Source organism: Rhipicephalus sanguineus, chromosome 7, assembly GCF_013339695.2.
Source record: "Rhipicephalus sanguineus isolate Rsan-2018 chromosome 7, BIME_Rsan_1.4, whole genome shotgun sequence".
Classification (NCBI taxonomy): Eukaryota; Metazoa; Arthropoda; class Arachnida; order Ixodida; family Ixodidae; genus Rhipicephalus; species Rhipicephalus sanguineus.
In genome coordinates, this window is record NC_051182.1 from 117,813,339 (window position 1) to 117,836,360 (window position 23,022).

The following is a 23,022-nucleotide window of genomic DNA, read 5'->3' on the forward strand; positions in this document are numbered from 1 at the left end:
TCTATTTTCTAAATCTACTGCTATTCGTCATTCTCATTAGATTACAACACCTAAACAAAAGTAATGACACGCAGATATCGCGGTGACAACAATCCACACAACAGGCAGTTTTGGAATAGCGTACGCTTTGCGGTCGCCCGCTATTTCCGTCACTTAACGGGGGCCCGCAAGCGGTTAACGTACGAGGCATGCGCAGTGGCGGCGAACGCTAACGCATAGCTTTGCGTACGCTATTATAAGACTGCCTAATCAATAACTGCGGGCCTGCGTATCTGCTGTTTCCGTATTCACCAAGGTACGGAACGCTATAACGAACGCGCGACTACCGTGACTGAAGTACCCAAGTCGCGCTACTCAAATTTATTCACACGTATGCTAAAGCGATTTACGCCGTCTTAACAAAAACAAACAATGGGTCTCGAGCTTAGTCTTGCCACACGCTTCGCGATCAAGTACCGTTCTTACCGGCGTCGATTTCCGGCGTCAAATGTGTCGACCTAAATTTGGTGAATATTATTATCTCTGACGCTGATATGAAAATGAGTTACGACGTGCGTGCGAGATCACGCTGAACAATTTCGAATGAGGATTACCGAAAGTGTCACCTAACACCAGACTTGACGCAGCGTTGGTTGTAATTAAGTGGCAAATAAAGTAACCGAAACTAATCGTATTCCGTCGGTGTAGCACGTATGAGAAACACAATCCCACATTAAAAAGAAATGAACTGCGTACAAATTATGATTACTGACCTGTCTCGCACGGCGGAGGCTTCCTCCAAAGTACACGCGGGTAGCAACTTTTCGTGGTTTTGGTCTTTGGACTACAACAATAATAAAGCAATACGAAACACCCGCGCGTTGTTTGACAGACGCCGCCCGCGTTTATAAACACTCAACAACGCTAGTGAGTAACCAGAGGCAACACAAACGAAAGCAGTGAAGTAATGATGATGATAGCAACCTTGTTTTAATATTAACGTATACATGTCACGCTTTTTTGTGATCAAGAATGTTCCTTAAGTAATAAATGGTACTAAAAAACAGCATACTGCAAAAGTGGATTGTTTCTTGCATAGAGTTTCATGAAACATGCATGAAACGATATGGTTCTTAGAGACGGCAGTTCGAAACTGTCTCGCACTACTTTGACATTAAACGCGTTTACAACTAGCCATGCAAAAATGATATACGATGCCGTTGGGGTAGTTGGGGTAAAAGCGAGCCCTCAGACGCCCTAAATTTTGGGCCGCTTTTCTAAGAGCGGCGTATAAATTACATTGATTGTCTAGTGACTCGACTCAACCTCACCAGCACACGCAGCTCTTATTGTGGCCTTTGAGACTAACTTCGGCAGCGCTGCTGAAACAAATCTTGGAGGCCACGCTCGTCTTCGGTGTTGCACACTAGAGGGCGAAGCAATAGCTACCGATGGTAAGGCGCAAAAAAACAAGAGGCTTAAAAAAACAATGGTGTCCGTCTCGTTAACCGCCGTGTTGGTTTCGCATCGCTAAATACCTCCTGCGAGCGCTACTCTGACACTTTCGACTTCACCACCAAGCTCAGGTCTTGTTTGTAAGCGATGCTTGATGTAAGTATGAGCGTCGATAAACTTCGTGGTCTTTGCGCAGTTTGTTTAATTACCCGTACGCTAGTGTCAGGTTTGAGGTGCGCGGTGAACACGCGTTGCTTGATCTGCAAAACACCGCACCTGAGCTCGCTCTGGGTTTTCATTACGTCGATCGAAACGATGGTGAGTCTTCGCGCGCAAATGATCAGGAAGCGATTGTGCAATTAGCACTGTGCAAGTGAACTTGTTAAACAAGCGTCAAAGTTGGGCAACATCGGCGAGTTTTAGCGCGCCATTTGTGCGAGCACGTAAGTACTTACAGCTCCGATCTCTAGCTACGTTGTGACAGTAGGCATCGAAAGATGGGATTAACATCTATCCAACATGTGAACTGTTTTCTCTTCTCTTTTTAGCTAATGAGAGCTTGCTAGTGCATTGTTTTCAACGATGCTGTTGCGGCGTTACAAATGTGGACCGACAAAATATGTCAAACAAAATTTCATACTGATAAAATACAATTCATAGACTGATAAAATACAGTTCAGACAAGTCCATAAACCATCCAGTTGTGTCTAACTAAAGAAACGAGCTCCTCGAACACTTTTTCGTCTTCGATTAGTTCAAAACCATGCACATAATTCATATATACAAACATCACGCATCCAGTTCATCCATTTACAAGCCTCATAGATCGAGCACCAAATACACTAACTCTAAACCCTCACACACCTGGTGTAGTGTTTCAGCTAATCAACGTACTGCCAATTAGAGGGTTTTTCCTCTATTTAATACATGTCCTTCCTGTTTATGAAGACCTCTAACATTGGGATTGCCGTTTCTCTACCTTTGCTAGAATTTTCATGCTGCTTTGCCTTACATGCAACATTCGTCAAGGTGTTGCTTCATTTGGCAGAAATCGCATTCTTATTTATTTATGTATGTGACCCATTAATTTTTGTCCTGTCGCATGTCAAATGATGTTAACATGAAGGCAGCCACCCTTTTATGCTGACCATTGAAGAATCTTTTTTTGCAGCGACACTTTTGCTTCACCTTTAATTGTATGTAAAGAAAAATACTTTGAATTATTATTGTTCACCTGCCACGGTGGCTTAGCACGTAAGATGTCGCTCTACTTTAAGCATAAGGGCGTGGGTTTGATCCCCGGGATCATTTCGATTGGGGGCAGAATGCAAGCACACCCGTGTGCTTACATGTAGCTGCACATGTAAAGAATCGCCTGGTGGTTAAAATCAATCAGGGGTCCTACCGCTAAGCCATGCTTCGTAAGTAATCATATCGTGGTTTTTGCATTGTAAAATTCCACAATTATTATTACAATAGATTTCATCCTGTCTACGGTTATTAGGTACTGAGTAAAAAAGCAAGGCCAGAGATTCATTTTTGATTGCTGAATGAGTGAGTAGTGGTAATGCATTTTGTGTGCAATACGTGGTAGTTTTATTCATCTTCCAGATTTCGTTTTTTCGCAGGCAGAATAATTGCAAAGGAATTATGGCGTACTGTGCCTCCACAGGCATTGAAAGAAAGCTTCCTCCACAATTTTTTTTTTTTGGCAGCTATGCAGCTGATGTTCTGAAGCACTAATACCATAATAATAGAACACACTCATGGCAGTGTGCCGGCAATTTTTAATGATTATTGGTCCAATTATTTGCTTGCATTCTTCCTTCGTTTGTTTGTTGCCTTAACAACCAGTATTCCATTGCATTGCCACTCCTGTCGTAGCCCTAAATTAAGGTTGCAGCCTATCTAAATAACTAAATAAATAAATAATGACCGTCTGCACCTTAGTGAACCTTATTATCACATTCGCTGCTGCTCAATATCAAGTTATGGATCTCGTTCACTCAGAAATAATTTTTTTCTTTTCGAACAGCTGCCCTGTTTCAGAGGAGCCTTCCCGTAACATAGGGCTGTCAACAACGCAAAAAAAGAACCTCAAGCGTGGCAGCCATTGGAAATGGACGCAGGGAGCGGTGTTGAGTTGGCAAATCTGAGCACCGGTGGAGTTTGGCCTCTGGGCTACGATGTCTGGCCACCAAGCACGCTCCTGATGGAGGATGTGGACTCCACGCACGTTTACGAGTCTGGAGGGGTAGCCGACGGCCAGTTTGTCGTTCCTGCCGGAGTGGACGTCGACGAAGAAGGCAGTGGCGACGACCGAGGTGCTTTCTGCAGAAGCACCGACAGCTCTCAGTAAGCAATTGATTAAAGGGTCCATGACATGGTCGCCCAATAATTTGCAGTTTTCTGCGAAAAATAGAAGTAGAGGGTCTGTTGCGCCTGTACATATATGAAAAATGGACTGTAAAAGAATATATTGTCAAAAACCTGCATGGCCTTATAACCCTGTAGAATGGCGGGACAGCTTTGACAGAGTATGGTGCGCCCCTTAGAGAATTAGGGGTGGGGGCCGCTGCCCCCCTGCCCCCTCCTGTGCACAGATAAATGGCTGCAATTGCCTAGTTGAGCTTATGTGTGCTTACATCAGCTTTTTGTCACGTGCTCGCACAAAATCTCGACGTTTCCACAGCCGTTTCGCTGCGTGGCTCCATTGGTTACACGCAAGTCGCCATTTTGAATGTTTTGGTGACGTGCAAATGGCATTCTTGTGTGTTTTGGTACCTGACGTCGTCGTAACTAGCCATGCTGGTGTGTGAAGTCACCAGAATCGATAGTGTAGCGTGATGTCACGCTAGTGTACATGTCAGTACGTGTGCCATGCGAAATCAGAATAAAGTACCTTATGAGCACTTGCTCAGAGCCGTCTCTGTACACAGGAGACTTGTATGGTGGAGTAAACTCAGCTTCAAAAATTGGTGTCATTACCCTTTTAGTGTATGGTTGACTGCCAGTAACGATGGGTCACTTTGGTTGTTTCAGCGACGTCTTGGGAGACATGGAGGAAGAAGCGAGATGTGGGGAAGGAGTGCACGATGTTGACGGTGGAAGCGAATTGCCGGAGAGTGAAAACAGTCGTGGAAGCGATCCAGTAGATGTTGAAGGAGGGAAGGACATGGAACCTGATGTGGCAAGGCGCGGAGGCTTGGAACCGATGTCTCACAGTCCGATTCCGGTCTCTCTTGGCGGTGATCAAGCGATTACAGCGTGTATAAAAGAGGAACCTCTTGAGCAACCGTTGGATACCGGCAATCACGTGCAGCGGCTACGTTCTTGGGCAGTCGATTTTTGGCAATCGGAACGTTTCAACACCATTTCGAAGCAAATTAAAGAAGACTCGAAAGACGAGGAGCGACCGGTAGTCGACGTTGTAGGCAGACCAGCGGAAGTTCAAAAGAATGGTGGAAGCCGTGCCGTGAAGGTTAAAGCTGAAGAACAAAAACAGGTGAGCAGCTTAGAACTTGATTTCAGACTGCATTATCAGTTGATCGTATTCAAGAATGCAATCACTTTTGCGAGATTTTGCATCGCTTCGCACTTGATGCATCGAAGTGTATGGGTGACGCCGTTTCTTGCACAATGCCAAGCCCGCTGTTTCACCATGCTGCCAGAAATTCTTTTGCTTGTAGAGACCCCAACAAAGCTGGCACTGACTTCTGAAATCTCTCTAAAGTGAATGTACTAATTGCCAGAAAAATTATCTGTTAAGAAAACGGCTGCTAGCTAGTACGGAGAAGGATATACAATGCCCAATACCTTTGTGTTTTAGGTTTTCGGAAGCGACCAACTTCTTATGATGCAGGCAAGTGAAGAACCTGCCCACAACCTAAGTGCCAGTAGCGACGACTCTTCTGATCGGCTGGCTGGTGGAGGTGAGCTTTGGGTGTGTCTTTGTTTTTTTGGAACACGCCTGGCATGTGCTCCTTGTGCAGGCTTGGCCTGTTTAGGTGGTGGCCTAATTCAGAGGCTTCCACAGTTTGCTGAGCAATTTTGTTTCCGGGTCATAACGGCGCACCCAGCATTCGTTGATACTCGTGCCGAAGTGATTGGAAGAGTTGTCAGTGTTGCTCTTTCAAAGTTTTGAAATTGCTATGCCTGCTTCCGTCCGCAAGTCATTTTTCTTTCTTTATTGTTAACTGGCAACCATGAAATCAAGCTTATGGCAGCCTTTGTCTTACACAGTTAGTATTTTGAAAGACGTACAATAATGTACACGTTGTAAAGCATTGGAGTGTGTTGTACGCTCCTATTAACCTCTTAACCCTTTTGATAGTTTAAGAAGTTGTCTCCATGAAATGGTTATTTTTTTCTAAAGTTGGTACTGAATATTTTTGTTCGAAAAAGCAAGTTCTTGCTGTTAAAAAAGAAATATTCAAGCACATACAAAGTCCAATTAGCTTAATGAAGTTTATTTTTAATAACTGATGGATAAAAGGCCAGCTACCTGCAAGTAATTAACAGTAAAAAAACAAAAGAACAAAAATGCTCAGAAATTGTGAGCGTTATGAGAATAGTTTCATCATTCTGACAACTTTAATCATTCTGCCAGCGGAAATGGAATGCTGTTATACAGGACAATCTCGTGAACTGATTGAAAAGCATGGAAAAAAGTCAGGTTAACAGGAAATGGAGAAAAGAGACGAAGTTTTAACAAGTCAAGAAAACAAGTGGCCTGAGATACCCGTCAGATGTGGTGTGACAGAAGGACACTCCCCAAAGGGTGCAACTGCTCTTAGAATGGCTTGTAGTATAGTACAGCAAAAAAAAAACAGCAACTGGACACAAGTGCCCGTGCCATACACCGTGACTTGTGCTGGACACAAGCATTCGTATCCATTTTCTGCTTCTTCGTGTGTACTTGTTTCTTGTTGCACTATATTGGCATCATCGTTACGTTCAGAGCGCAGGAATCACTATGCTTTTGCTGAACTCCTTGCACGATGTGACAGTAACAACGGGACGTTGTTGAAACGTGCAGTTCGGAGCCCCGCCACGTTGTCTTTGGTGTCCCGTTCACTGGACGCACAGCCGGGATGTTCAAGCTTGGTCGTGCTCAGCTACAAGGAGCTGGACAAGGTCATGACCGAGCAAGTGGACGAGTGCCTGGAGAAGGACGTGAGGGCACTGCTCCTGCCTCTAGAAGCGAAGTGCAGTAAGCTGCAGGCGGCGCTGAGGCAAAACCGCTGGCAAACGATCCAGCTGAGCGAGCAGCTCAGTGAGCTTATCCTCAAGGAGCATTGGGAGGGCCAGGCACAGGTAGGAGACTCTTGGCAACTCGATGGTTAAGAAAGGGAAATTGACGACCACTCGTTTGTAGCACGAAGCTACTAGGAAATCCATACGGATTTCTCAGGAGGAAAGCTTAGTCGCCGAAACATTCGTCCTGGTCCAGGGTTCCTGAACCCGGACCAACGCCTTTCCGAGGCGGTTGCTAGACCAGTTGAGCTAATCGGGATGCTGGCATTTGGCAGTGCGAGGGTGAATTCATCAGCAACTCGAAGCTCATGGACACAGAATATGGACCTTGTTAGGTGAATTGGCAGAGCGACCGCCCCGGAAAGGCGTTGGTCCCGGGTTCGATCCCCAGACCAGGACGAAATTTTCGACAACTAAGTGGCTTTCTTTCTGTAACAGACTGTAAAAGAATATTGCATCGCAAAATGAGCCCTATAAGTCGCTGGCTATAAATCCCGCCCACCACCGGTGACTGCCATTTCGCCATGGCGTGTGTGACGTCATGTGCTTCATGGAGTGTAGCCGTTGTCTTCTATGTAAGTTTCAGCTGCTGCAAATCGTTAAAATTTCGATGCCGAGCTGAAGAAAGCTGTAACAGCTCTATTGTACGCGCAGCTGACCACGAAACAGAAGTGTTGGCCGGAATACAGATGCTCACAAAGCAAGCGACTTGTTATGTCATGGCTCACGAGTGCGCCAGTGTTGACAGACTCTCAGGCTGCTCGCGTGTTTATAAAGGTACTCTTCATAAATTAATTGCTCGACCAAATGCGCTGAAATTTCACCAGCTTGTTTGTGAAGACCCGAGGATTAACCCACATAACACAGATTATGAGCCAAAATTGAGTGTCATGGTCCCTTTAACAGTGATTCCACTCCTGCGCCAACTGCGCCAAAGTGCGCCAAATTGTATTTACTGCGCCATCCTGATAATATTGACGAAATTTGCGCCAAACTGCGCCAAAGTCTCGGGTTTGGAGGCGTCTATCACCGGCAATCGCACCGCCGGCGCGTCAGAACATGTGCAGCTCGATCTTGGGGCTTCCAATAAAGTCGCAATCATGGACCAAGAATTATTCCGCTGAATAAATAGCGCTCGCGCGTGCGTTCCGAGTAAGCCACGATGCCATGCACGGTGCCGACGCAGCTTCTCTTCTGCAAGTCGGCTCGACAGCAAAACGCGCTCTCCGCAGAGGCTCGTGACGTCTAGGCCTATCGGTAGCGAGAAAGTGCGACGGCGATTCATCGGCGGACGTCGTCTGTTCCAGAAACGCTGCTGATAGCTCGTTTCAAGCGTCGCACGGCACGTAAGGAAAGCAATGTTCAGTAATAACTACATGAGTGCCGCTAAAATGTCTGTCACTTCTGTTGCCGGACATCGCGGAATGAAATCTGGGATCGCTCGCAGTAGATATATGGGACAATATCGAATTTTCCGTGCTTCGCATTTATGGAAGAGCACGCGAACGGTAGAAACGCGTTGACACTTTTCCTCAGATATACTTTATTCGTGGATCTTCATCCAGAACAGCTTTTTCGTAATTCCTTCCGCCAGCACGTCCGAGTTTGTAATCACTCTGCGGTAAATACCCCCTAAAAGGCCCTGCCGTTTCGAGCTCACGTGCTCCAATTCGAATTTTTTGCTTGGTTTTTTAAAAATGTCATCTCATTAGTAAAATCATATCTCCTGGTCGGAGCAGCCGAAAATGCGCAGCTGTCAGTAGCGGGCCCGTCGCTGACGGCCCACAGTGAAGCGGCTACGCCATGTTACACGTCCGCCCCTCGCTTTCGGGGGTCAATAGCTAACGGTTAAAAAAACTCAGTTTCGCTTAAGAGTGAAGCAATGAATGCGATACCAAAAAATTGTATTGTGAAACGAAGTAAGACTAGCAGCTAACTCTTTTGGATCCGATCTCGCGTAACTCAACAAAACGCTGTTTTAAGGGAATATGGCCCCTCCAGGAACCGAAGCGTTTCCTTGCTCTGAGTTCTCTAAACGCAAAGTAAGCGTTGAGAGCACAGCAAGCTTACGAGCCGTCTCCTGATGCCTCGAGATAGCGCGCGCGCAAGCGACTGCGCCCTTCGAACGATGCGGTCCCCCCCCCCTCCACTCCCCTGGCGTCCCTTCATGCTCCTTACGAAAGACGGGCGGGGCGTTTCCTCTCTGTTTGATGAGCAATCGACGGCAGGCCCGCACGCGGGAAGATGTTATCGCATGCGCTGTCCGTGCGGCGGAGACAGACGGCCGGCTAGTTTAATCTCCGCTTCAGCCGCGTTTGTCGCCAGCGCTCGCGAGCTTTTACCCGCCGCTAGAATGCGCGTGGTGATGTTATTATTTTGGACTTTATACGGAAAATTACGGCAACGGCGAAAATCCGCCGAGAGTGTCCATATAATTGCTATCGCAAGGGTCAATGTACGGGGCAGATTTTGCGCCCCCCCCCCCCTCTTAGGTGATAAGTTGGGGGGGGCGCCCCCCCTGCCCCCCCCTGTGCGCACGCCTATGCTCCTGGGACGACTTTTTCCATGAGATTTGCAATGAATCGAAATATTTCTAGCCTTCATAAGAGCCCCATAATAATACTGAGGTGCTTGAATGTTAATGCAATATGCTTCTGTATTGCACTCCAGGATGTAAAATTCGCTGCTCCAAAGTGCTCCCAGATGCAAAATTATCTGCTCCAAAGTGCTCCAAGATGAAAATTTTGCTGCTCCAAAGTGCTCCAAAACGAAAATTTTGCTGCTCCAAAAATTGCTCCAAATCAGAGGTCCTCGGTAGCATCACTGCTTTAAGGAAAGATAGAGTAAAAAGTATGTTTTTTTTATTTCTTTCTGAGAAATTCGTATGGATTTCTCAGAAATTTATCCCCTCACATCAGATATCCCTGCATCCGCTACAGGGATATTTGACGTCACGGCTCGCTCTGACGTGCAGCCACCTCGGGGTGACAATCCTCCAAAAATATAACCGACTGTTCGTAAATATGTAAAATAAACTCCGTCTTTTGGAAGAGTGGCGCCTTCCGAGTGGAATTTCGACGTTTTTGCCATTTTTTTTTTCAATTTTCGTTCAGCATCCCAGCATGTTAGGCAATCCTGGATGGTCAACATTAATGCAGAGTTCCTCGCTGCACTGTGGCTCATAATCACATCGTGGTTTTCGTGCTTACAACTCTAGAACTTTATGAAGTTTGTCATAAATGTATGCACGTTACAGTGTAATTGCAGAAACTCCATTTTTTCATTTACTCAATTATATTGGTATTTAACAGTGATGTGTCTTTTCATAGCTACCAGGTACGCTTCTGTCAGTGTTATTCATTTACTGAACATGTACACCTTGGTTATGTTAGTGTGGTACGTGTTTTGAGCTTGGCCGTAGTGAATTGGTCTGAATAGACAATTTGACCGGGCTAGTTGGTAATCATCCATCATTGTAGGAATAGAGTAGACCCAATGTATTAGAAATGAATTGACCAGATTGCTTTGCCGGTTGGTACATGTCCAAAGAAAACGAGTAAAAGCGCAAACAAGAGGGAAAATTGATCCGAATAAACCAGTGAAATTCATATTTGTCGCTGCGGAACAAAATAACCTGCTTCACATTGACCATTGGTAAGCGTCATTATTGAAAGTCAGTTGGAGGTATGAGATGGGTACTAAAAGGTGGGAAGTGTGGCCGAGGATGCCAAAGGGTTATGTGGCACAGCGAAATTAAGAAATTTGGCGGCATACAATGGAATCAGCTTGCAGATAACAGGGTGAGTTGGAGGTCATTGATAGAGGCCTTCGCCCTGCGCTGGACGTTCAGTCGGATGATGATGATAATGATGCATGCCCTATGCAGAAACTTTCCACTGACGTGACACACCCATCGGAACGAGGTGCGCGCGTCTTGGCACCCGTCTCCAAGTTCCGGACGTCGCGCCAGAAGCGTTGCCGCTGGTACCCCGGCACTTCGTGGAGGAGACAGTTACGAAAGAGCAGGGCAAGGCGTCTGTGGGACAGTTTCTACGCGAAATGTGCCAGCGTTGAAATGACCGAACACGAGCACGGCGAGCCCGACACAGACGGATCAGCGGAGGACAGCTACCAGCACGATCACTCGGAAGTCCGTGGAGCGGAGGTCGCCGAGTTCCAGCAAACCTGCACGGGAGTGCGCAGACAGGCAGCTGCCAAGTGCCAGAGCAAACAGACTTTCGAAGTGTCGCGACATCGTCATGGACGGGACGCTCCGAAAGAACAGCTGCCGAACCAGACTCCTTGCGAGGTCGAGGTCCGTCCAGGAATTCCCTACACTCCCGAGAGGTAGGTGTCGCCTTTAAAGGCCTATAGACTATTTTGCGAATGTGTTAATAAAGGGCTGACATCTTAAGCAGTTAACGCTGCCGCTTTTTTGTTTTCATGTGTAACAGCTGAATGAGCGGTACTACAGTAGTCTGTGGGGTCTGAGCGATAAACCGCCGCCCTCGGAACACACGGACACAGTTCACGCGGTCGTGCAACAAACGTGTACGTTTATTAAACACTTCTTTAATATATGGCAAGCTTGCCGGCCGAGTTAGTAACACGTAACACGCTAGCTAAACTTATACACAATACAGTGGAACCCCGCTGTTACGTTCCTCACTGCTGCGTTTTCCCGGCTGTTACGTCGTCTTCCGCCGGTCCCGGCATAGCTCCCATAGGATACAATGTATTGGGAACCCCGCTGTTATGTCGTAACTGTCGCACCGTTCCCGTATGATACGTCGCGAAGTGCGCTCGGAGCCGACCGAGTGACTACCAAAGAGAGCAGCCATGGTGCATTTTCACGCAGCTTGGCCTCGTTTGACCGTAATATTAGCCACATGAGAGGCGCAAGCAACAGAATCTTTCAATTGATGCAAACAAAAGCATGGCCTTCGAGATTCAAATTGCAAAGATGGCGTCTATGACGTAACTGCTCGCGAAAGCAAGGCCTTCGAGATTGGCATTTACTATGACAAAAGCCGACCGAGTGACTACCAAAAAGAGCGGCCATGGTGCATTTTCACGCAGCTTGGCCTCGTTTGACCGTAATATTAGCCGGATGAGAGGCGCAAGCAACAGAATCTTTCAATTGATGCAAACAAAAGCATGGCCTTCGAGATTCAAATTGCAAAGATGGCGTCTATGACGTAACTGCTCGCGAAAGCAAGGCCTTCGAGATTGGCATTTACTATTGACAAAAGCATAGCCTTTGAGATTTGTATTGCGTAAACATGGCGTGTATGACGTAATTGTTTGCGAAAGCAAGGCCTTCGAGATTGGCATTCACTTCTGCCATCGCGTTGGCGTAGACTCATCATCATCGTTATTTGTCGGAGAACGGGAGGAGTTCGAGCTGGTTGGAGCTCGCATGGTCGTGCGTGCGGTTCGCGGTCGGACTCGCCGTGCCGGTCGTGATTGCGTGTGCTTAGTTCTTTCATGCCTACAGCTGTTGGTGTTAAAAAAATCACATACGTTGATTACATTTCTGTGGATGAGGCCGTCCTAAGCTCCGCGTTTCTATCCATCGACTAGATCGCGGCTGAGCGCACCAATTTTCGTGCTGCTCGTAAGAATTGAAATAAAATTCTGTACCACTAAATATTTTGCCGTTTTTCCTGTTTTTCGGCTCTTATGTTTCCCGTCTCTTACGTTTATTTCCTACGGTCCCTTCAAAAACGTATCAGCGGGGTTCTACTGTATAAGACATACAATACATCATAACATAAGACAACATAAGACATACAATAAGACAACATAATACAATACAAATGCGGCGCCGCAGATGCACGACTCACCACGAGGGCCTGAGGGAAGCCAGCCGCGGTACTGTCCCCCCCGGACCCACCGTGGCCGACGTCCATCCGTGCGCACCGCCACACCTCAAAAGAGAACCTTTGCCGTTTCTATGCGCCGGCCTAAATTCTTCACGGCGGCGATGCCGGTGCCACCGCGCTAAACTCTGGTTACAGCCAGCACATCCCTGACCTTGGCCGAATGTCTCCACTTACGCGCAAAGCACGTGCGTTGCAAATACAGCGGCCACGCCCAAGTTACGGCAGACGCCTTTACAGGGGGTGATAGCACCCCCACAAGTCTCACACGCATAAAAACATCTGTACAGACCCATTCGGCTTTTCAAGACTGTTAATTTGAAGTCACCATATGGAAAACTGAGCAGTCGTTCATGTAAATGCCTTAAAGGGATACTGAACAAAAACGTGAAAAATCTACGAAAACACTTACATTCGACTCGGACGACAAGACTATTCCTATAAACAGCGTTTATTTCACGTAATTTCGAGCAGTTGGTTGTATTTTTAGTGGATTGTGAGAGCACGGCGGCTGCACGCCAGTGCGCTTGTCGATGGTCGTGACGTCGAATGCTCCAGCAAGGGGGGGGGGGGGGCAACCAGCACGTTCTCTCCTGCCGTGCCACCACTTCCCTTTCTCCTGTCCTCTCAAGAACTGAGGGTGGCTTGGGGTGGCTGGTGTGGCGCTGAGCCTTGTCCCCTTTTCCCCACGTGGGAGACAAAATAGCTCTTCTTCCTCAAAAACCACTACAACTACCGAGCGTGTCGCAAGCGCGCAAAAATGCAAGGTGCGAGTGACAGTGGTTCCACGAGCGGTGATTGCGACTCCGAGTTCGACAGGCCTCCAAAACAGATGCGCCAAATACAACCATATGCGTGTGACCCTTCTGCTTCATCAAGCGACAGCGAGGACGACAAGCCAGGCGAGCCGCCATAGCCCAACGTTGGTCGGCAGCCGGCACCAGCAATTTATACAGTGACTCATAGCCACTATCCTCGAAGTGTTCGGAGCACAAAAAGTCATGCTTTGAAGGCACCCATGTTGGCTGCTACGGGCGCGCAGCGCGAATCCATATCCTTCGAAGCTTCGGCTCTGTCGGAAAGGTATGACAGGGCTTGTCTCTCTCGATGCTGCTTTCCGCACAACCTAGAGCAGAACAGCATCGAGGCATTCTGCGTTGCGCCAGGTCCTTCACCGTTCACATTGCGTAGCAGCACACAACGCAAACGGCAAATTCGTAGATGTAGGGGCAAGCTCCGCTTGAGAAAACAAATATACGGCCGAGAGTGCGGCAATGGCGTCAGTGGCTGCTGGTTGAGAACACCTTCCCGACCTTTCTCCGTGAGAACATGTTTTGGGAGAGACGCGTGGCAGCGGGTGACGGCTTGCGACGTTGACTGGTAAACGATTTTGCAGCGAGCACGGTTGGCGAGTCAGTATCCCGCGGGTTTCGTGTCACTTCCTCTCTAGTTCGTGGCGCGACCGCTAGATGCGCCATTTTGCGAAAAATGCATTAAATTCATTATTTTCTGCTAGTCTCTGGCTGAAGTGAAGGTTGTTTCAACAAATTTCAGCACCCAACCTTTCAATTGGGCCATTTATCTCGGCAGCGAAAATTTTGTTCAGTATCCGTTTAAGGTGGCGGCACCCAGGAATCGAAAATAAAATTGTCAGTACTGAACAATGGCTGCACTATGAGCAAAGATAGAGTAAAAAACGGCGTATTTTTGTCTTACAACACTTGTTGTCATCTGGCTTGCTTGCGTTTCCTTTCTGGAACGCTCGGCGCTCGCCACTTTCCTGTCAAGAATGTTATGTCATGCTGATAACACGCATGCCGTTTGTGACCTGGAAGTCCTTTGCACGTGGCGATACTGCAAGGAAGGCACGCAAGAGAGATGACGATTATTGTTGTGGGACAAAAAGATACCCCTTTTACTTGCTCCTTTTTTAGAGTGCGGTGTATAGCTTATAATTTTCGAGGCAGTGGAAATTTTAGAAGGATACAAAATTGGGTGGATTGGTGAACATACATGGCGAAAATTGCGTGGTGGTTGATAGTGTCTGTTCTGTGTTGTTCACTCTTTCTTTTGTCCTCGCCACAAAATTTGCGCTGTATCTTTTCGCCATAGGAGTGGAAATTTGGACTCATTGGTTCGTGGTCTTTGAGATGTGCAGTGTAGGGGGCAACTGACATTAAAGAAAAAGGACAAGACGACACACAAAAGCGCCGCAGTAAACATCCTTGTCAGCCCCAGGGTTCGGAAGGACCCCAGTGTTTTGTGTGTTGCGTCGCCCTCCTCATCCTTCTGTTTTGTCTGTGCCGTAGAGTCTCTCACAATAATACCTAGATGGAAATGTGGTGCCACCGTCTATGCGAGCTTTCTAAGCGGTAATCTGCCATCATGTATGTGTGTCTGCGAAGCTTCTGTTGGTTGAAGTTTGGCGAGGCTTGGCCTAAAATGTGGACATGGCAGCATAAATAAAGCTTCTCCGAAAAAAAAAAAGAAGCCTTCACAAACGAATCTCATTCACCCATAGTACTTACAATAAAAGTTTGCTCACCTGCAAAGCATAAGCAAATGGCCAAAGGAAGGAACTGACAACTATTGCAGAGTGGACGCTGGGCCTTGTCATCTGTCCTCCAACTTTAGCAGCCTTGTTGATACTTTCTACGTTTCATAACATTATACACTGAAGCAGAAGACTCAAAGTTAACTAAAACTCGTCTCTGTGTAATACTGCGAAAAAGCTCATTATGTTCTGCTTCAGTACAAAATAACCGATGTGATGCAAGGTAGAGCACTGCACGGGCCCGGGCCGGCCCGAAAGCCCGGGCCCGGCCCGGCCCGCGGGCCGGGCCGGGCCGTCCGAAGCGTTTTCCAGCGGGCCCGGGCTGGGCTCGGGCTTCAAAGTGCGGGCCCGGGCCGGGCCCGGGCTTGATGCCGCGGGCCTGGGCCGGGCCCGGGCTTGAGGCTGCGGGCCGGGCTGGACTCGGGCCCGCTCATTAAAAGGCGTAAGTCGGGCCTTCGAGCACACGCGAACGTTATACATAGCATGGTCTAAGGTATATTGTGCCAAGCTGAAGTGACACGTATATAAACAGCTGTAACAATGGGCCAGATCACGGTTGTTCCCTTGGGAGGCATAAAGATTTCGGTCTTTTATTCGAGGTTGACACATACGATACATTTCATTTATATTCCTTAGTATTACGTGCCAAAACCACGACACGATTACGAGGCACGCCGTAGTGGCACCGGATCAATTTCGACCACCTCGAGTTCTCTAACGTGCACCTAAAGATAAGTATATACACGGGTGTTCTTCCATTTCGCCCCCACTAAATTGCTGCCGCCGTGGCCGCGGGAATCGCACCCGCGTCCTAGGACTTAACAGCGAAACAGTTTAACCGCTGAGCTACCACCGTGGGCAAAGCAACATTTCGATGCATGTACACACCGGATTTTCCGTCCGATCGCCCGCTACAAAGCGCACGGCATCATTAATAATCATCATCAACAACTAATATCCTCTAGCGGGCCCGGGTCGGGCCTGGTCATGAATAAGCGCGCCCTGGATTAGTTTAGTAATGGACGCCCGGGCCCGGGCCGGGCCCGGGCTTGGAACGACGGGCCCGGGCCGGGCTCGGGCTGGATACGGTCAAGTACGCCCGGGCCCGGGCCGGGCTCGGGCTTGGAACCACGGGCCCGGGCTGGGCTCGGGCTTCATAAAGCGGGCACGGGCCGTAAAATCCGGCCCGTGCAGTGCTCTAATGCAAGGAACGCTTTCAGCCAGCTGCGTCTTCAAGGTGTCTGGGCTCTTGCGTTGTCTTCATCTCTTGTGTCCGTGTTTGCATGCCTACTTTCTTTTATCAGGGCTATTGTAATTGTCGTTAATTTTCTCCCTTTTCTCCACTCAAGCTTCTGGGATGCCCCTTACTCCATCTGGATGGATTGAGCATTCCGACAAAAGTTGGCAGCATCGTGCCAATCAAGCCGTCCCGGATCATGGTACCCAAATATGAGCCAAGGCAGTCAGAGCAAAGCTTGCATCCATCTTTCTCCTTCGGGACAACTGGACACAAGTATTAGGCCTGCTGCGTGCAATGCCCTTGACTGAGTCAACACGGGAAAGTGTTTTCTTGAACAGTTCATCTTATATATAAAAAAAAAAAAGAACGCCGGACGTTGGCGCAGTCGGGAACATCGGACAGTGCCGTGTTTCCGAGACCTGGGAAAGAAATGCTCTTCAGCAGCACAAAGCAGTGTTGCAATAGTGATGGTCATGTAAGTTAAGGTTTTAAAGTTTGCCATCATTGTGTTCACTTTAGAGCGAATGGACGTTGCTGTACCATATATTCTCTCATATAACTCGCCCCTGCACATAACCCACACTCCTACCTACTAGCAGAACATTTTTAAAAGAGAAAAGCTTCCTTGTGTATTGTTTCCGTGACACCATCTCCCTTGCATTGCTGGGAAGCAATGCTACAAAGGTACCTCGCACACCAAACATCTGCGTATTACCCGTGGACTGACTTTATTTTATATTTCTGTATTTTTCGTGCGGGTTATATGTGAGAATATGCAGTACCTTTCAGCAAGTGTGCAAGAGCAACAGTCCGTCTTGTCCAAGAACACCTCCAACTACGCAGCTGTGGACATCAAGCATGAACGTGTGGACCCAGTGAAGCAAAAATAAGCCGCGTCCAAGTGTTTGTGTGGATGTGTAGAAGGCTGCGCCAAGAAGGAATGTTCTTTTTAACACCTTCAAGACCACAGGACTGGTTCTGCTCAACCTCAGACTTTTCCACTGCAGCGTTCAGCGCTGCGCGTTATCTCTGGACGTGACCAACACCAAAGAGACTGTGATACCACGGGTGAACATATGCCCCCAACTATGATCTCAAAGGACAAGGCACAGAATTGAGTGCGGTCGTTTAGATTATCCAACAAATGTGATATCTCGTGCGTGTGAAGTTTTTCAGCTGTTGCTTAACTGTCGTATTTGCCACGCCTGTCAAGTCCTGCTTTCTCCGTGTACTGCATCGGCGCAGTGTCCTTGCAATCCTGGCTGTTTGTTGTAGCAGACGCATGCCCCAAGTGTGTACGGTACTCATAAAGTGAACCGCATCACTTATACTCTGTTTCAGAAGTTCCGTGCAGCACTGTGGAAGGGTCGTGTAGCCTTGGCTCTGCTGCACGGAACTTCTGGAACAGAGTACTCTGCTCCAGAAGTTCCGTGCAGCACTGTGGAAGGGTCATGTAGCCTTGGCTCTGCTACACGGAACTTCTGGAACAGAGTATAAAGGGGTGGTGCCATCAAATTTCGAGGCTATAACAAGCCTTTTGTGGGTTTCCTCTGTATGCAAGGACACTCCACACGAAGGGTCGGACACCAGCAAACGTTTAGAATATATTTTAATTCACTTCCAAAGTGTACCTAAATGCCCATTCTCCCAATCGAAACCCATCGCCAGCGCGCCAACACTGACGTAGATCATAGGAGGGGCAAAGAAAATTGTAGTGACGTCGCACCAGACCTGCTGTAGTGACCTGAGTGACCTCCGGACCTCCGCAATGCATGTACCGGCTGTAGTGAACTAGAATATATTCTAGTTCACTAGAGTACTGGGAAAGCATCGGTCGCTACATCACTCGCCGAGTTTCGATCGCTTTCTGGCTAAGTGCGTCACAGCCTTGTGTGGTCACGTGACCAAGCCCCCTACACTTCTAAGTCACTGCCCAACCTCGGCGCCCAAAAACCAAAACCGGAAAGTTGTTCTCATCAAAAGGCGATATTAAAATATTTAGCGAGAATACGTGAACCTTGGTGCGTGCATCATGCTTCCTGGAGCTATAGGAAACGCTTACAGCAAAGAACGCGCAAGCCACAAATTTGGTGGCACCACCCTTTAAGGCCTAAGTAATGCACCTACTTTCGTTTCCACCATGTTTAGTTCTTATCATATCAGCTCAAATCCTTACGTAGGAATATCGCCTTTTTGTTAGCCAGATTTATAGCAATATGACCTGGTTATCTCCAGTAATTGTTCATTGAAGTTGTGATATCTAACAGTTTGTTGCTACATTGCTGATAAGTTTATCCCACAAAAGAAAGACAGACTTTTCGCATGGGGATTGGTTAGCTATTGCTGAATAAGGTTTACCGAGTAAATACATCTGTGCATTGTTGGGAGACTTTGATAAGGCTAAGTGTACCTATGTTTTACAAGTTTTTAACCACTTTGCATGTGTGTTTGTGGCAGATATGTGAATAGTATTTGCCACAAGTCCTGCCAATGAGGTTGTATCGAGTACATCCATTTGTAGCCGACAAGTATCGCGATTTGAAAAACCACATGGGTAAAAACACGACTTGTGCGAGTTCCATTGCTTGCCTCTTGTTTGCATGTCTTACCGAACTGTTCCAAGAGACTGCAAGGCACAGTCTGTGAAAACTATACATTGCCTCCAATGTATAAAGTTGTATGTGTTGCTTGTGAGAAAAATAATGTTATGTGGGACTTTGTGCAATAGACAAACATGTATTGACCAAAGGTACCCTTTTCTGGTTGCAATACAGGATTCGATGAGTATGCGATTTCAAGAGGGAACATACCGAATGTTTTAACTGAACCTTTTGCTGTTCAAGCTTTGAGACAGTTTTGCGTTTCGTTTTAAATGATTCATAAGTTTTTCCCACTGTTCCAACAGTACTGATTGGCAGTGCATGTCGTGCAAGCAGCTGTTTGCATGCAATGTTGCGTTTTTTGTTGCACAAACATTACCAGCATGCACAAGTAAGGTGTTTTCTTAACAATTTTTGTATTATTTATTGCTCAAATGTTTGTATTATTTTTTGTGCAAATATTGCCAGCATGCATGAATAAAAATGTTTGCTTTCCGATTCTTGTTCTCATTTGCGGAGGCAGTGACAGGGTTGAGCAGCATCTTAGCTTGAATAACAAGTTAGCACCAGCGTGGTCAGTGAACAAAATTACGCTAATCAATTATGCCTATTGCATGGTCCCAGGCCAACCCTTTGCGACATGATGCTTACATTTGCAATTTCTGTGCACTAATGGCAAGGGAGAGACCACAGACACAGGGCTAATGGTAAATTAAGCATTCTTGTTGCATAAACTATCATTATAGCACTTCTGGTTGAAATATTTTGGTACACACAAACCTTTTGGTGAAGGCAGACAGTGTTTAACGAGACGTACACGGGGCGTTTCATCAGTTTGGGTTGTAGAGTTCAGTTGACTATAGCACGAGCAATTTAAGACAACCTTAATGAGAACAGTCAAGTCGAGGAAAGCGTAGGGGATGTTATTTGTAGCAATTACAATGCAACAGAGGAAATTAAGGTAGACGAGAAGACAACTTGCTGCCGGCAGGGACTGAACAGTAATGCGATTATTTAGTGAATGACCGCAAAATAAAGTCTTCCTCACACTTCCACTTGCCTTGGTCTCCAGAACCTTGGAATCAAATCCTGTCAATTTCCCGCATTTATTGACAATCAAGTGTCGTCCGAACACCGGATGCAAGGGCGTCAACGGTTACTCCGTGACAGCACTTGCAAAACCTCAGCTAATATAGAGCGCACAAAGTTTGACGAAGAATGAAAATTTTTATTTGCCGTAAACATACAAAAACGTGAAGCAAGCGACGTCTTCTGATGCAGCTGTACACCTGCGACAAAGAATGAAAATGCAAATCAGTCATCGACAGTACACACACGTGGCAACAAGTGCTGGACGCTTTTCTTTTGTCAGAAATGTACTGGACCTCTTCAGCGTCATTTCAGTCCGCCCGTACAAGTTCATCATTCTAGGAAACTACGCAAGAGTAACGGACAACGTTAAGATTCAGCCTCGATAGGGTTCTGATGCGACCGTTACGAGACAAAGGGCTACGATCCGAATAGGCTTAGCTCAAGAATTTTGGTTTAAAAAACACTTTAGCAAATGCGACATTGCCGCCATTCAATACGCAGTTCGCTGCATTAATACGTGGCTGGGGAACTCCGCAAACGCTTTTAGCGTTCCTTGCATCAATGCCGGCCACGTGGTACCCACGCGCTAAGAACTCGTCAACGTGTTCTTACGCTCACTTCAACAGGAAAATAGAAATGTCCCAAGCTTGACATGGTTTAAGTTAAATTCTACGCGAAATAATATGGTCCAGGTACTCACACGGCGCAAGTTGAGGGCTTCAACGATGGTCTACAAGAGCTGCGAAATGCACCCACCGCCACAACACCGAAGTGGTCCAAATTGTGCGTTAAGGGGAGGGGAACGGCTACTTTATGCTGCCCACCAGCCGACCCTACCCGTCAGTTATTGTGAACCCGTCCAACATTGTATGTTGCTGATGATGATAACACATGAATGCGTGGCCTCCGTGAATGCGTCCGAATACCGGAGGCCATGATGGTGAATGGAGCATTGGGGACGAGATAGGAAGGATTTCGGTTTTCTGTGAGGCATTCGGTAGAAGTTAAGCGTGCTTATAGAAATAACGTGTAAACAGTGCACAGTTTTATGCTGTTTACATCAGTTTACATCATAAACAAGCTCTTCAAACCATTAAAAACGTACTTGAAGGCAACGTGCGAGAAAACAGAGCGCTGTAAAATAAGTGCAGTTTATCCAACGAAAAAATGTAATGCGACTCACAAATTTTAAAGGTTTGATATGAAACATAAATAAAATGTTGTGTTCTTAATGTAAAACGCACATCTAGCCATAACCTAGCCAAGACGAGCCTGAACGTTTAAATAACGCAGTGGTTTCACTTTTGTTATTCCGACGTCTGTCGTGCAGCGTGATGTCTGCTCGTTGCATAGCTGTTCCAACCGGCACGCTCACTGCGTTCTTTTAAATACAACGTAAATAACGTTTCTCGGTGTTCTGTCCTAACGCAGGCCGTCAATTCACTCGTCGCGATGGCACTCTTCAGGCCAGCATGGCGATTCGCATTCCAACGACTCGTCCGCAATGCCTCAAACCGGAACGTCGGTGAACTGCAAGCGATACCGGCGAGACCACTGAGCAGCGATTCCGACACTCCGTCTACGTACACGAGCAACCCGTTCTACAGCAAGTACGCGGACAAGATTCGAGAACTCGAACGGCGAGATCCCGATGCGCTCAAAAGACGTCGCCAGCAGGACGAGGCGGCGTCGACGTCTCAGAAGAAGACTACGAACGCGACGGATTCCGAGGATAGCGGTGTTGGTAACGCAACTGTCCGGGAGGAAAAGTCGCTACAACCGGAGCCGACCTACGTGAGACCTTCCAAGTTCGACGCTGAGGCGATACGGGAACTACGTTCGCGATGCAACTCAATCTCCGAGCTCACGGAGGCCTGGAAACAACTGCATGCCGGCAGAGACGCAGTCTGCGCTGTGATCCCTAGTTCTACGTACGAAACGATACGGGAACGGGCTAAGGACTATCCCGTGTTCCTCTACCCTCTCCCCAGGAAAGCCGGAGGCTACGAGTTCGTTCTCTCCCAGTTCTTGGGTGACCAGTGCCACATGACTCCTCTGGCCAGCTACCAGAGGCACGGCAGCGAAGCACCGGCCTGTCTCGCGCTTAGCTACTTGACTCAGCTCGCCTCTAAGGATGACTTGTCGGTGGTTCTGATGAGCGGCGAATACGACGCCAAGGTTATCGGTCCCACGGAAGCGCAGTGTTTGGTCAATCAGTTGCAACTCTACTACGGTGGAAACGAGCTCAAAAAGAAGCTTCTCCTGTGGAACTTCAACCGCGAGTCGCGCTCCTTCAACCACGAGGCCCTCATCCGGGAGTTCGAGTCGTCGGTGACGCAGGAACAGGAAGGTTCCTCTGTGAGGCAGCGTTGAAAGACTTCTATAGAGTTCTACAGAAAGGAGGACGTTTGGGTGTGTTGGTAGTTCATCGTACAGGACAAGCGCTTGTCCTGTCTTCGTCCTGTCTTGCGCTTGTTTAGTGCTGTATGGTTTCTGAAGTACGATAGAATTCTAAACTGACGTAAAGACAATTGAACGCGTAGATTCCGTAGTTGTAGTGGGCACATATGTGAAGTCGGCGTTCACTTCTGCGACCAACAAACCTTTGTATTCGTAAGCTAAATGGATTCTGCGTGTGCTTCCATGGTTTACCACTACATCTGCGCATGCCTGAAAGACAGTGCCATATTCATATTTCTGTGCCTTTAGGGTTCCACATTAGAGGGGGCCACAGTCACGTGGCAGTGGTCCACTGCCTCTCGCATCCATCACATTGTGAATAAAAGTTGAACGAAAGGCTAATTTGCACAAACCACACGATTTATTTCCAGTGAAACATGAATTTCAGCTTGCCTCTATTTACTGTAGTTACAGCACTATACACAGGAACTGCAGTCAAGCACTTGCCTAAACTGGCATCTAACGTAGTTGTATGCACAGTTAAACGGCATCACACACAAAAAA

At 47.4% G+C, this 23,022-nt stretch overlaps 2 protein-coding genes across 2 annotated transcripts; both read left to right on the forward strand.

Annotated features, from left to right (window-relative positions):
* The first annotated feature begins 1,442 nt into the window (after positions 1–1,442).
* LOC119399783 (uncharacterized) lies at positions 1,443–19,881 on the forward strand. The gene is made up of 7 exons (XM_037666622.2): positions 1,443–1,590; positions 3,470–3,789; positions 4,477–4,939; positions 5,264–5,366; positions 6,473–6,750; positions 10,577–11,037; positions 16,476–19,881. The coding sequence occupies exons 2-7, from the start codon at positions 3,554–3,556 to the stop codon at positions 16,510–16,512; spliced, it is 1,578 nt and encodes a 525-aa protein (XP_037522550.1). The 5' UTR covers positions 1,443–1,590; positions 3,470–3,553; the 3' UTR covers positions 16,513–19,881.
* A 1,482-nt stretch (positions 19,882–21,363) lies between these two features.
* On the forward strand, positions 21,364–22,434 carry LOC119399784 (ATP synthase mitochondrial F1 complex assembly factor 1). Its single transcript, XM_037666626.2, has one exon. It carries the CDS (start codon positions 21,511–21,513, stop codon positions 22,429–22,431), a length of 921 nt encoding a protein of 306 aa, XP_037522554.1. The 5' UTR covers positions 21,364–21,510; the 3' UTR covers positions 22,432–22,434.
* Positions 22,435–23,022: the final 588 nt, after the last annotated feature.

Excerpts from the sequence above, each read along its gene's own strand:
- LOC119399784 (XM_037666626.2), top strand. The coding sequence starts at position 21,511 with ATGGCACTCTTCAGGCCAGCATGGCGATTCGCATTCCAACGACTCGTC.
- LOC119399783 (XM_037666622.2), top strand. The coding sequence starts at position 3,554 with ATGGACGCAGGGAGCGGTGTTGAGTTGGCAAATCTGAGCACCGGTGGA. Across the intron at positions 5,367-6,472 it reads TGATCGGCTGGCTGGTGGAG|TTCGGAGCCCCGCCACGTTG; the intron begins GTGAGCTTTGGG and ends TGAAACGTGCAG. Across the intron at positions 11,038-16,475 it reads ATTCCCTACACTCCCGAGAG|CTTCTGGGATGCCCCTTACT; the intron begins GTAGGTGTCGCC and ends TCTCCACTCAAG.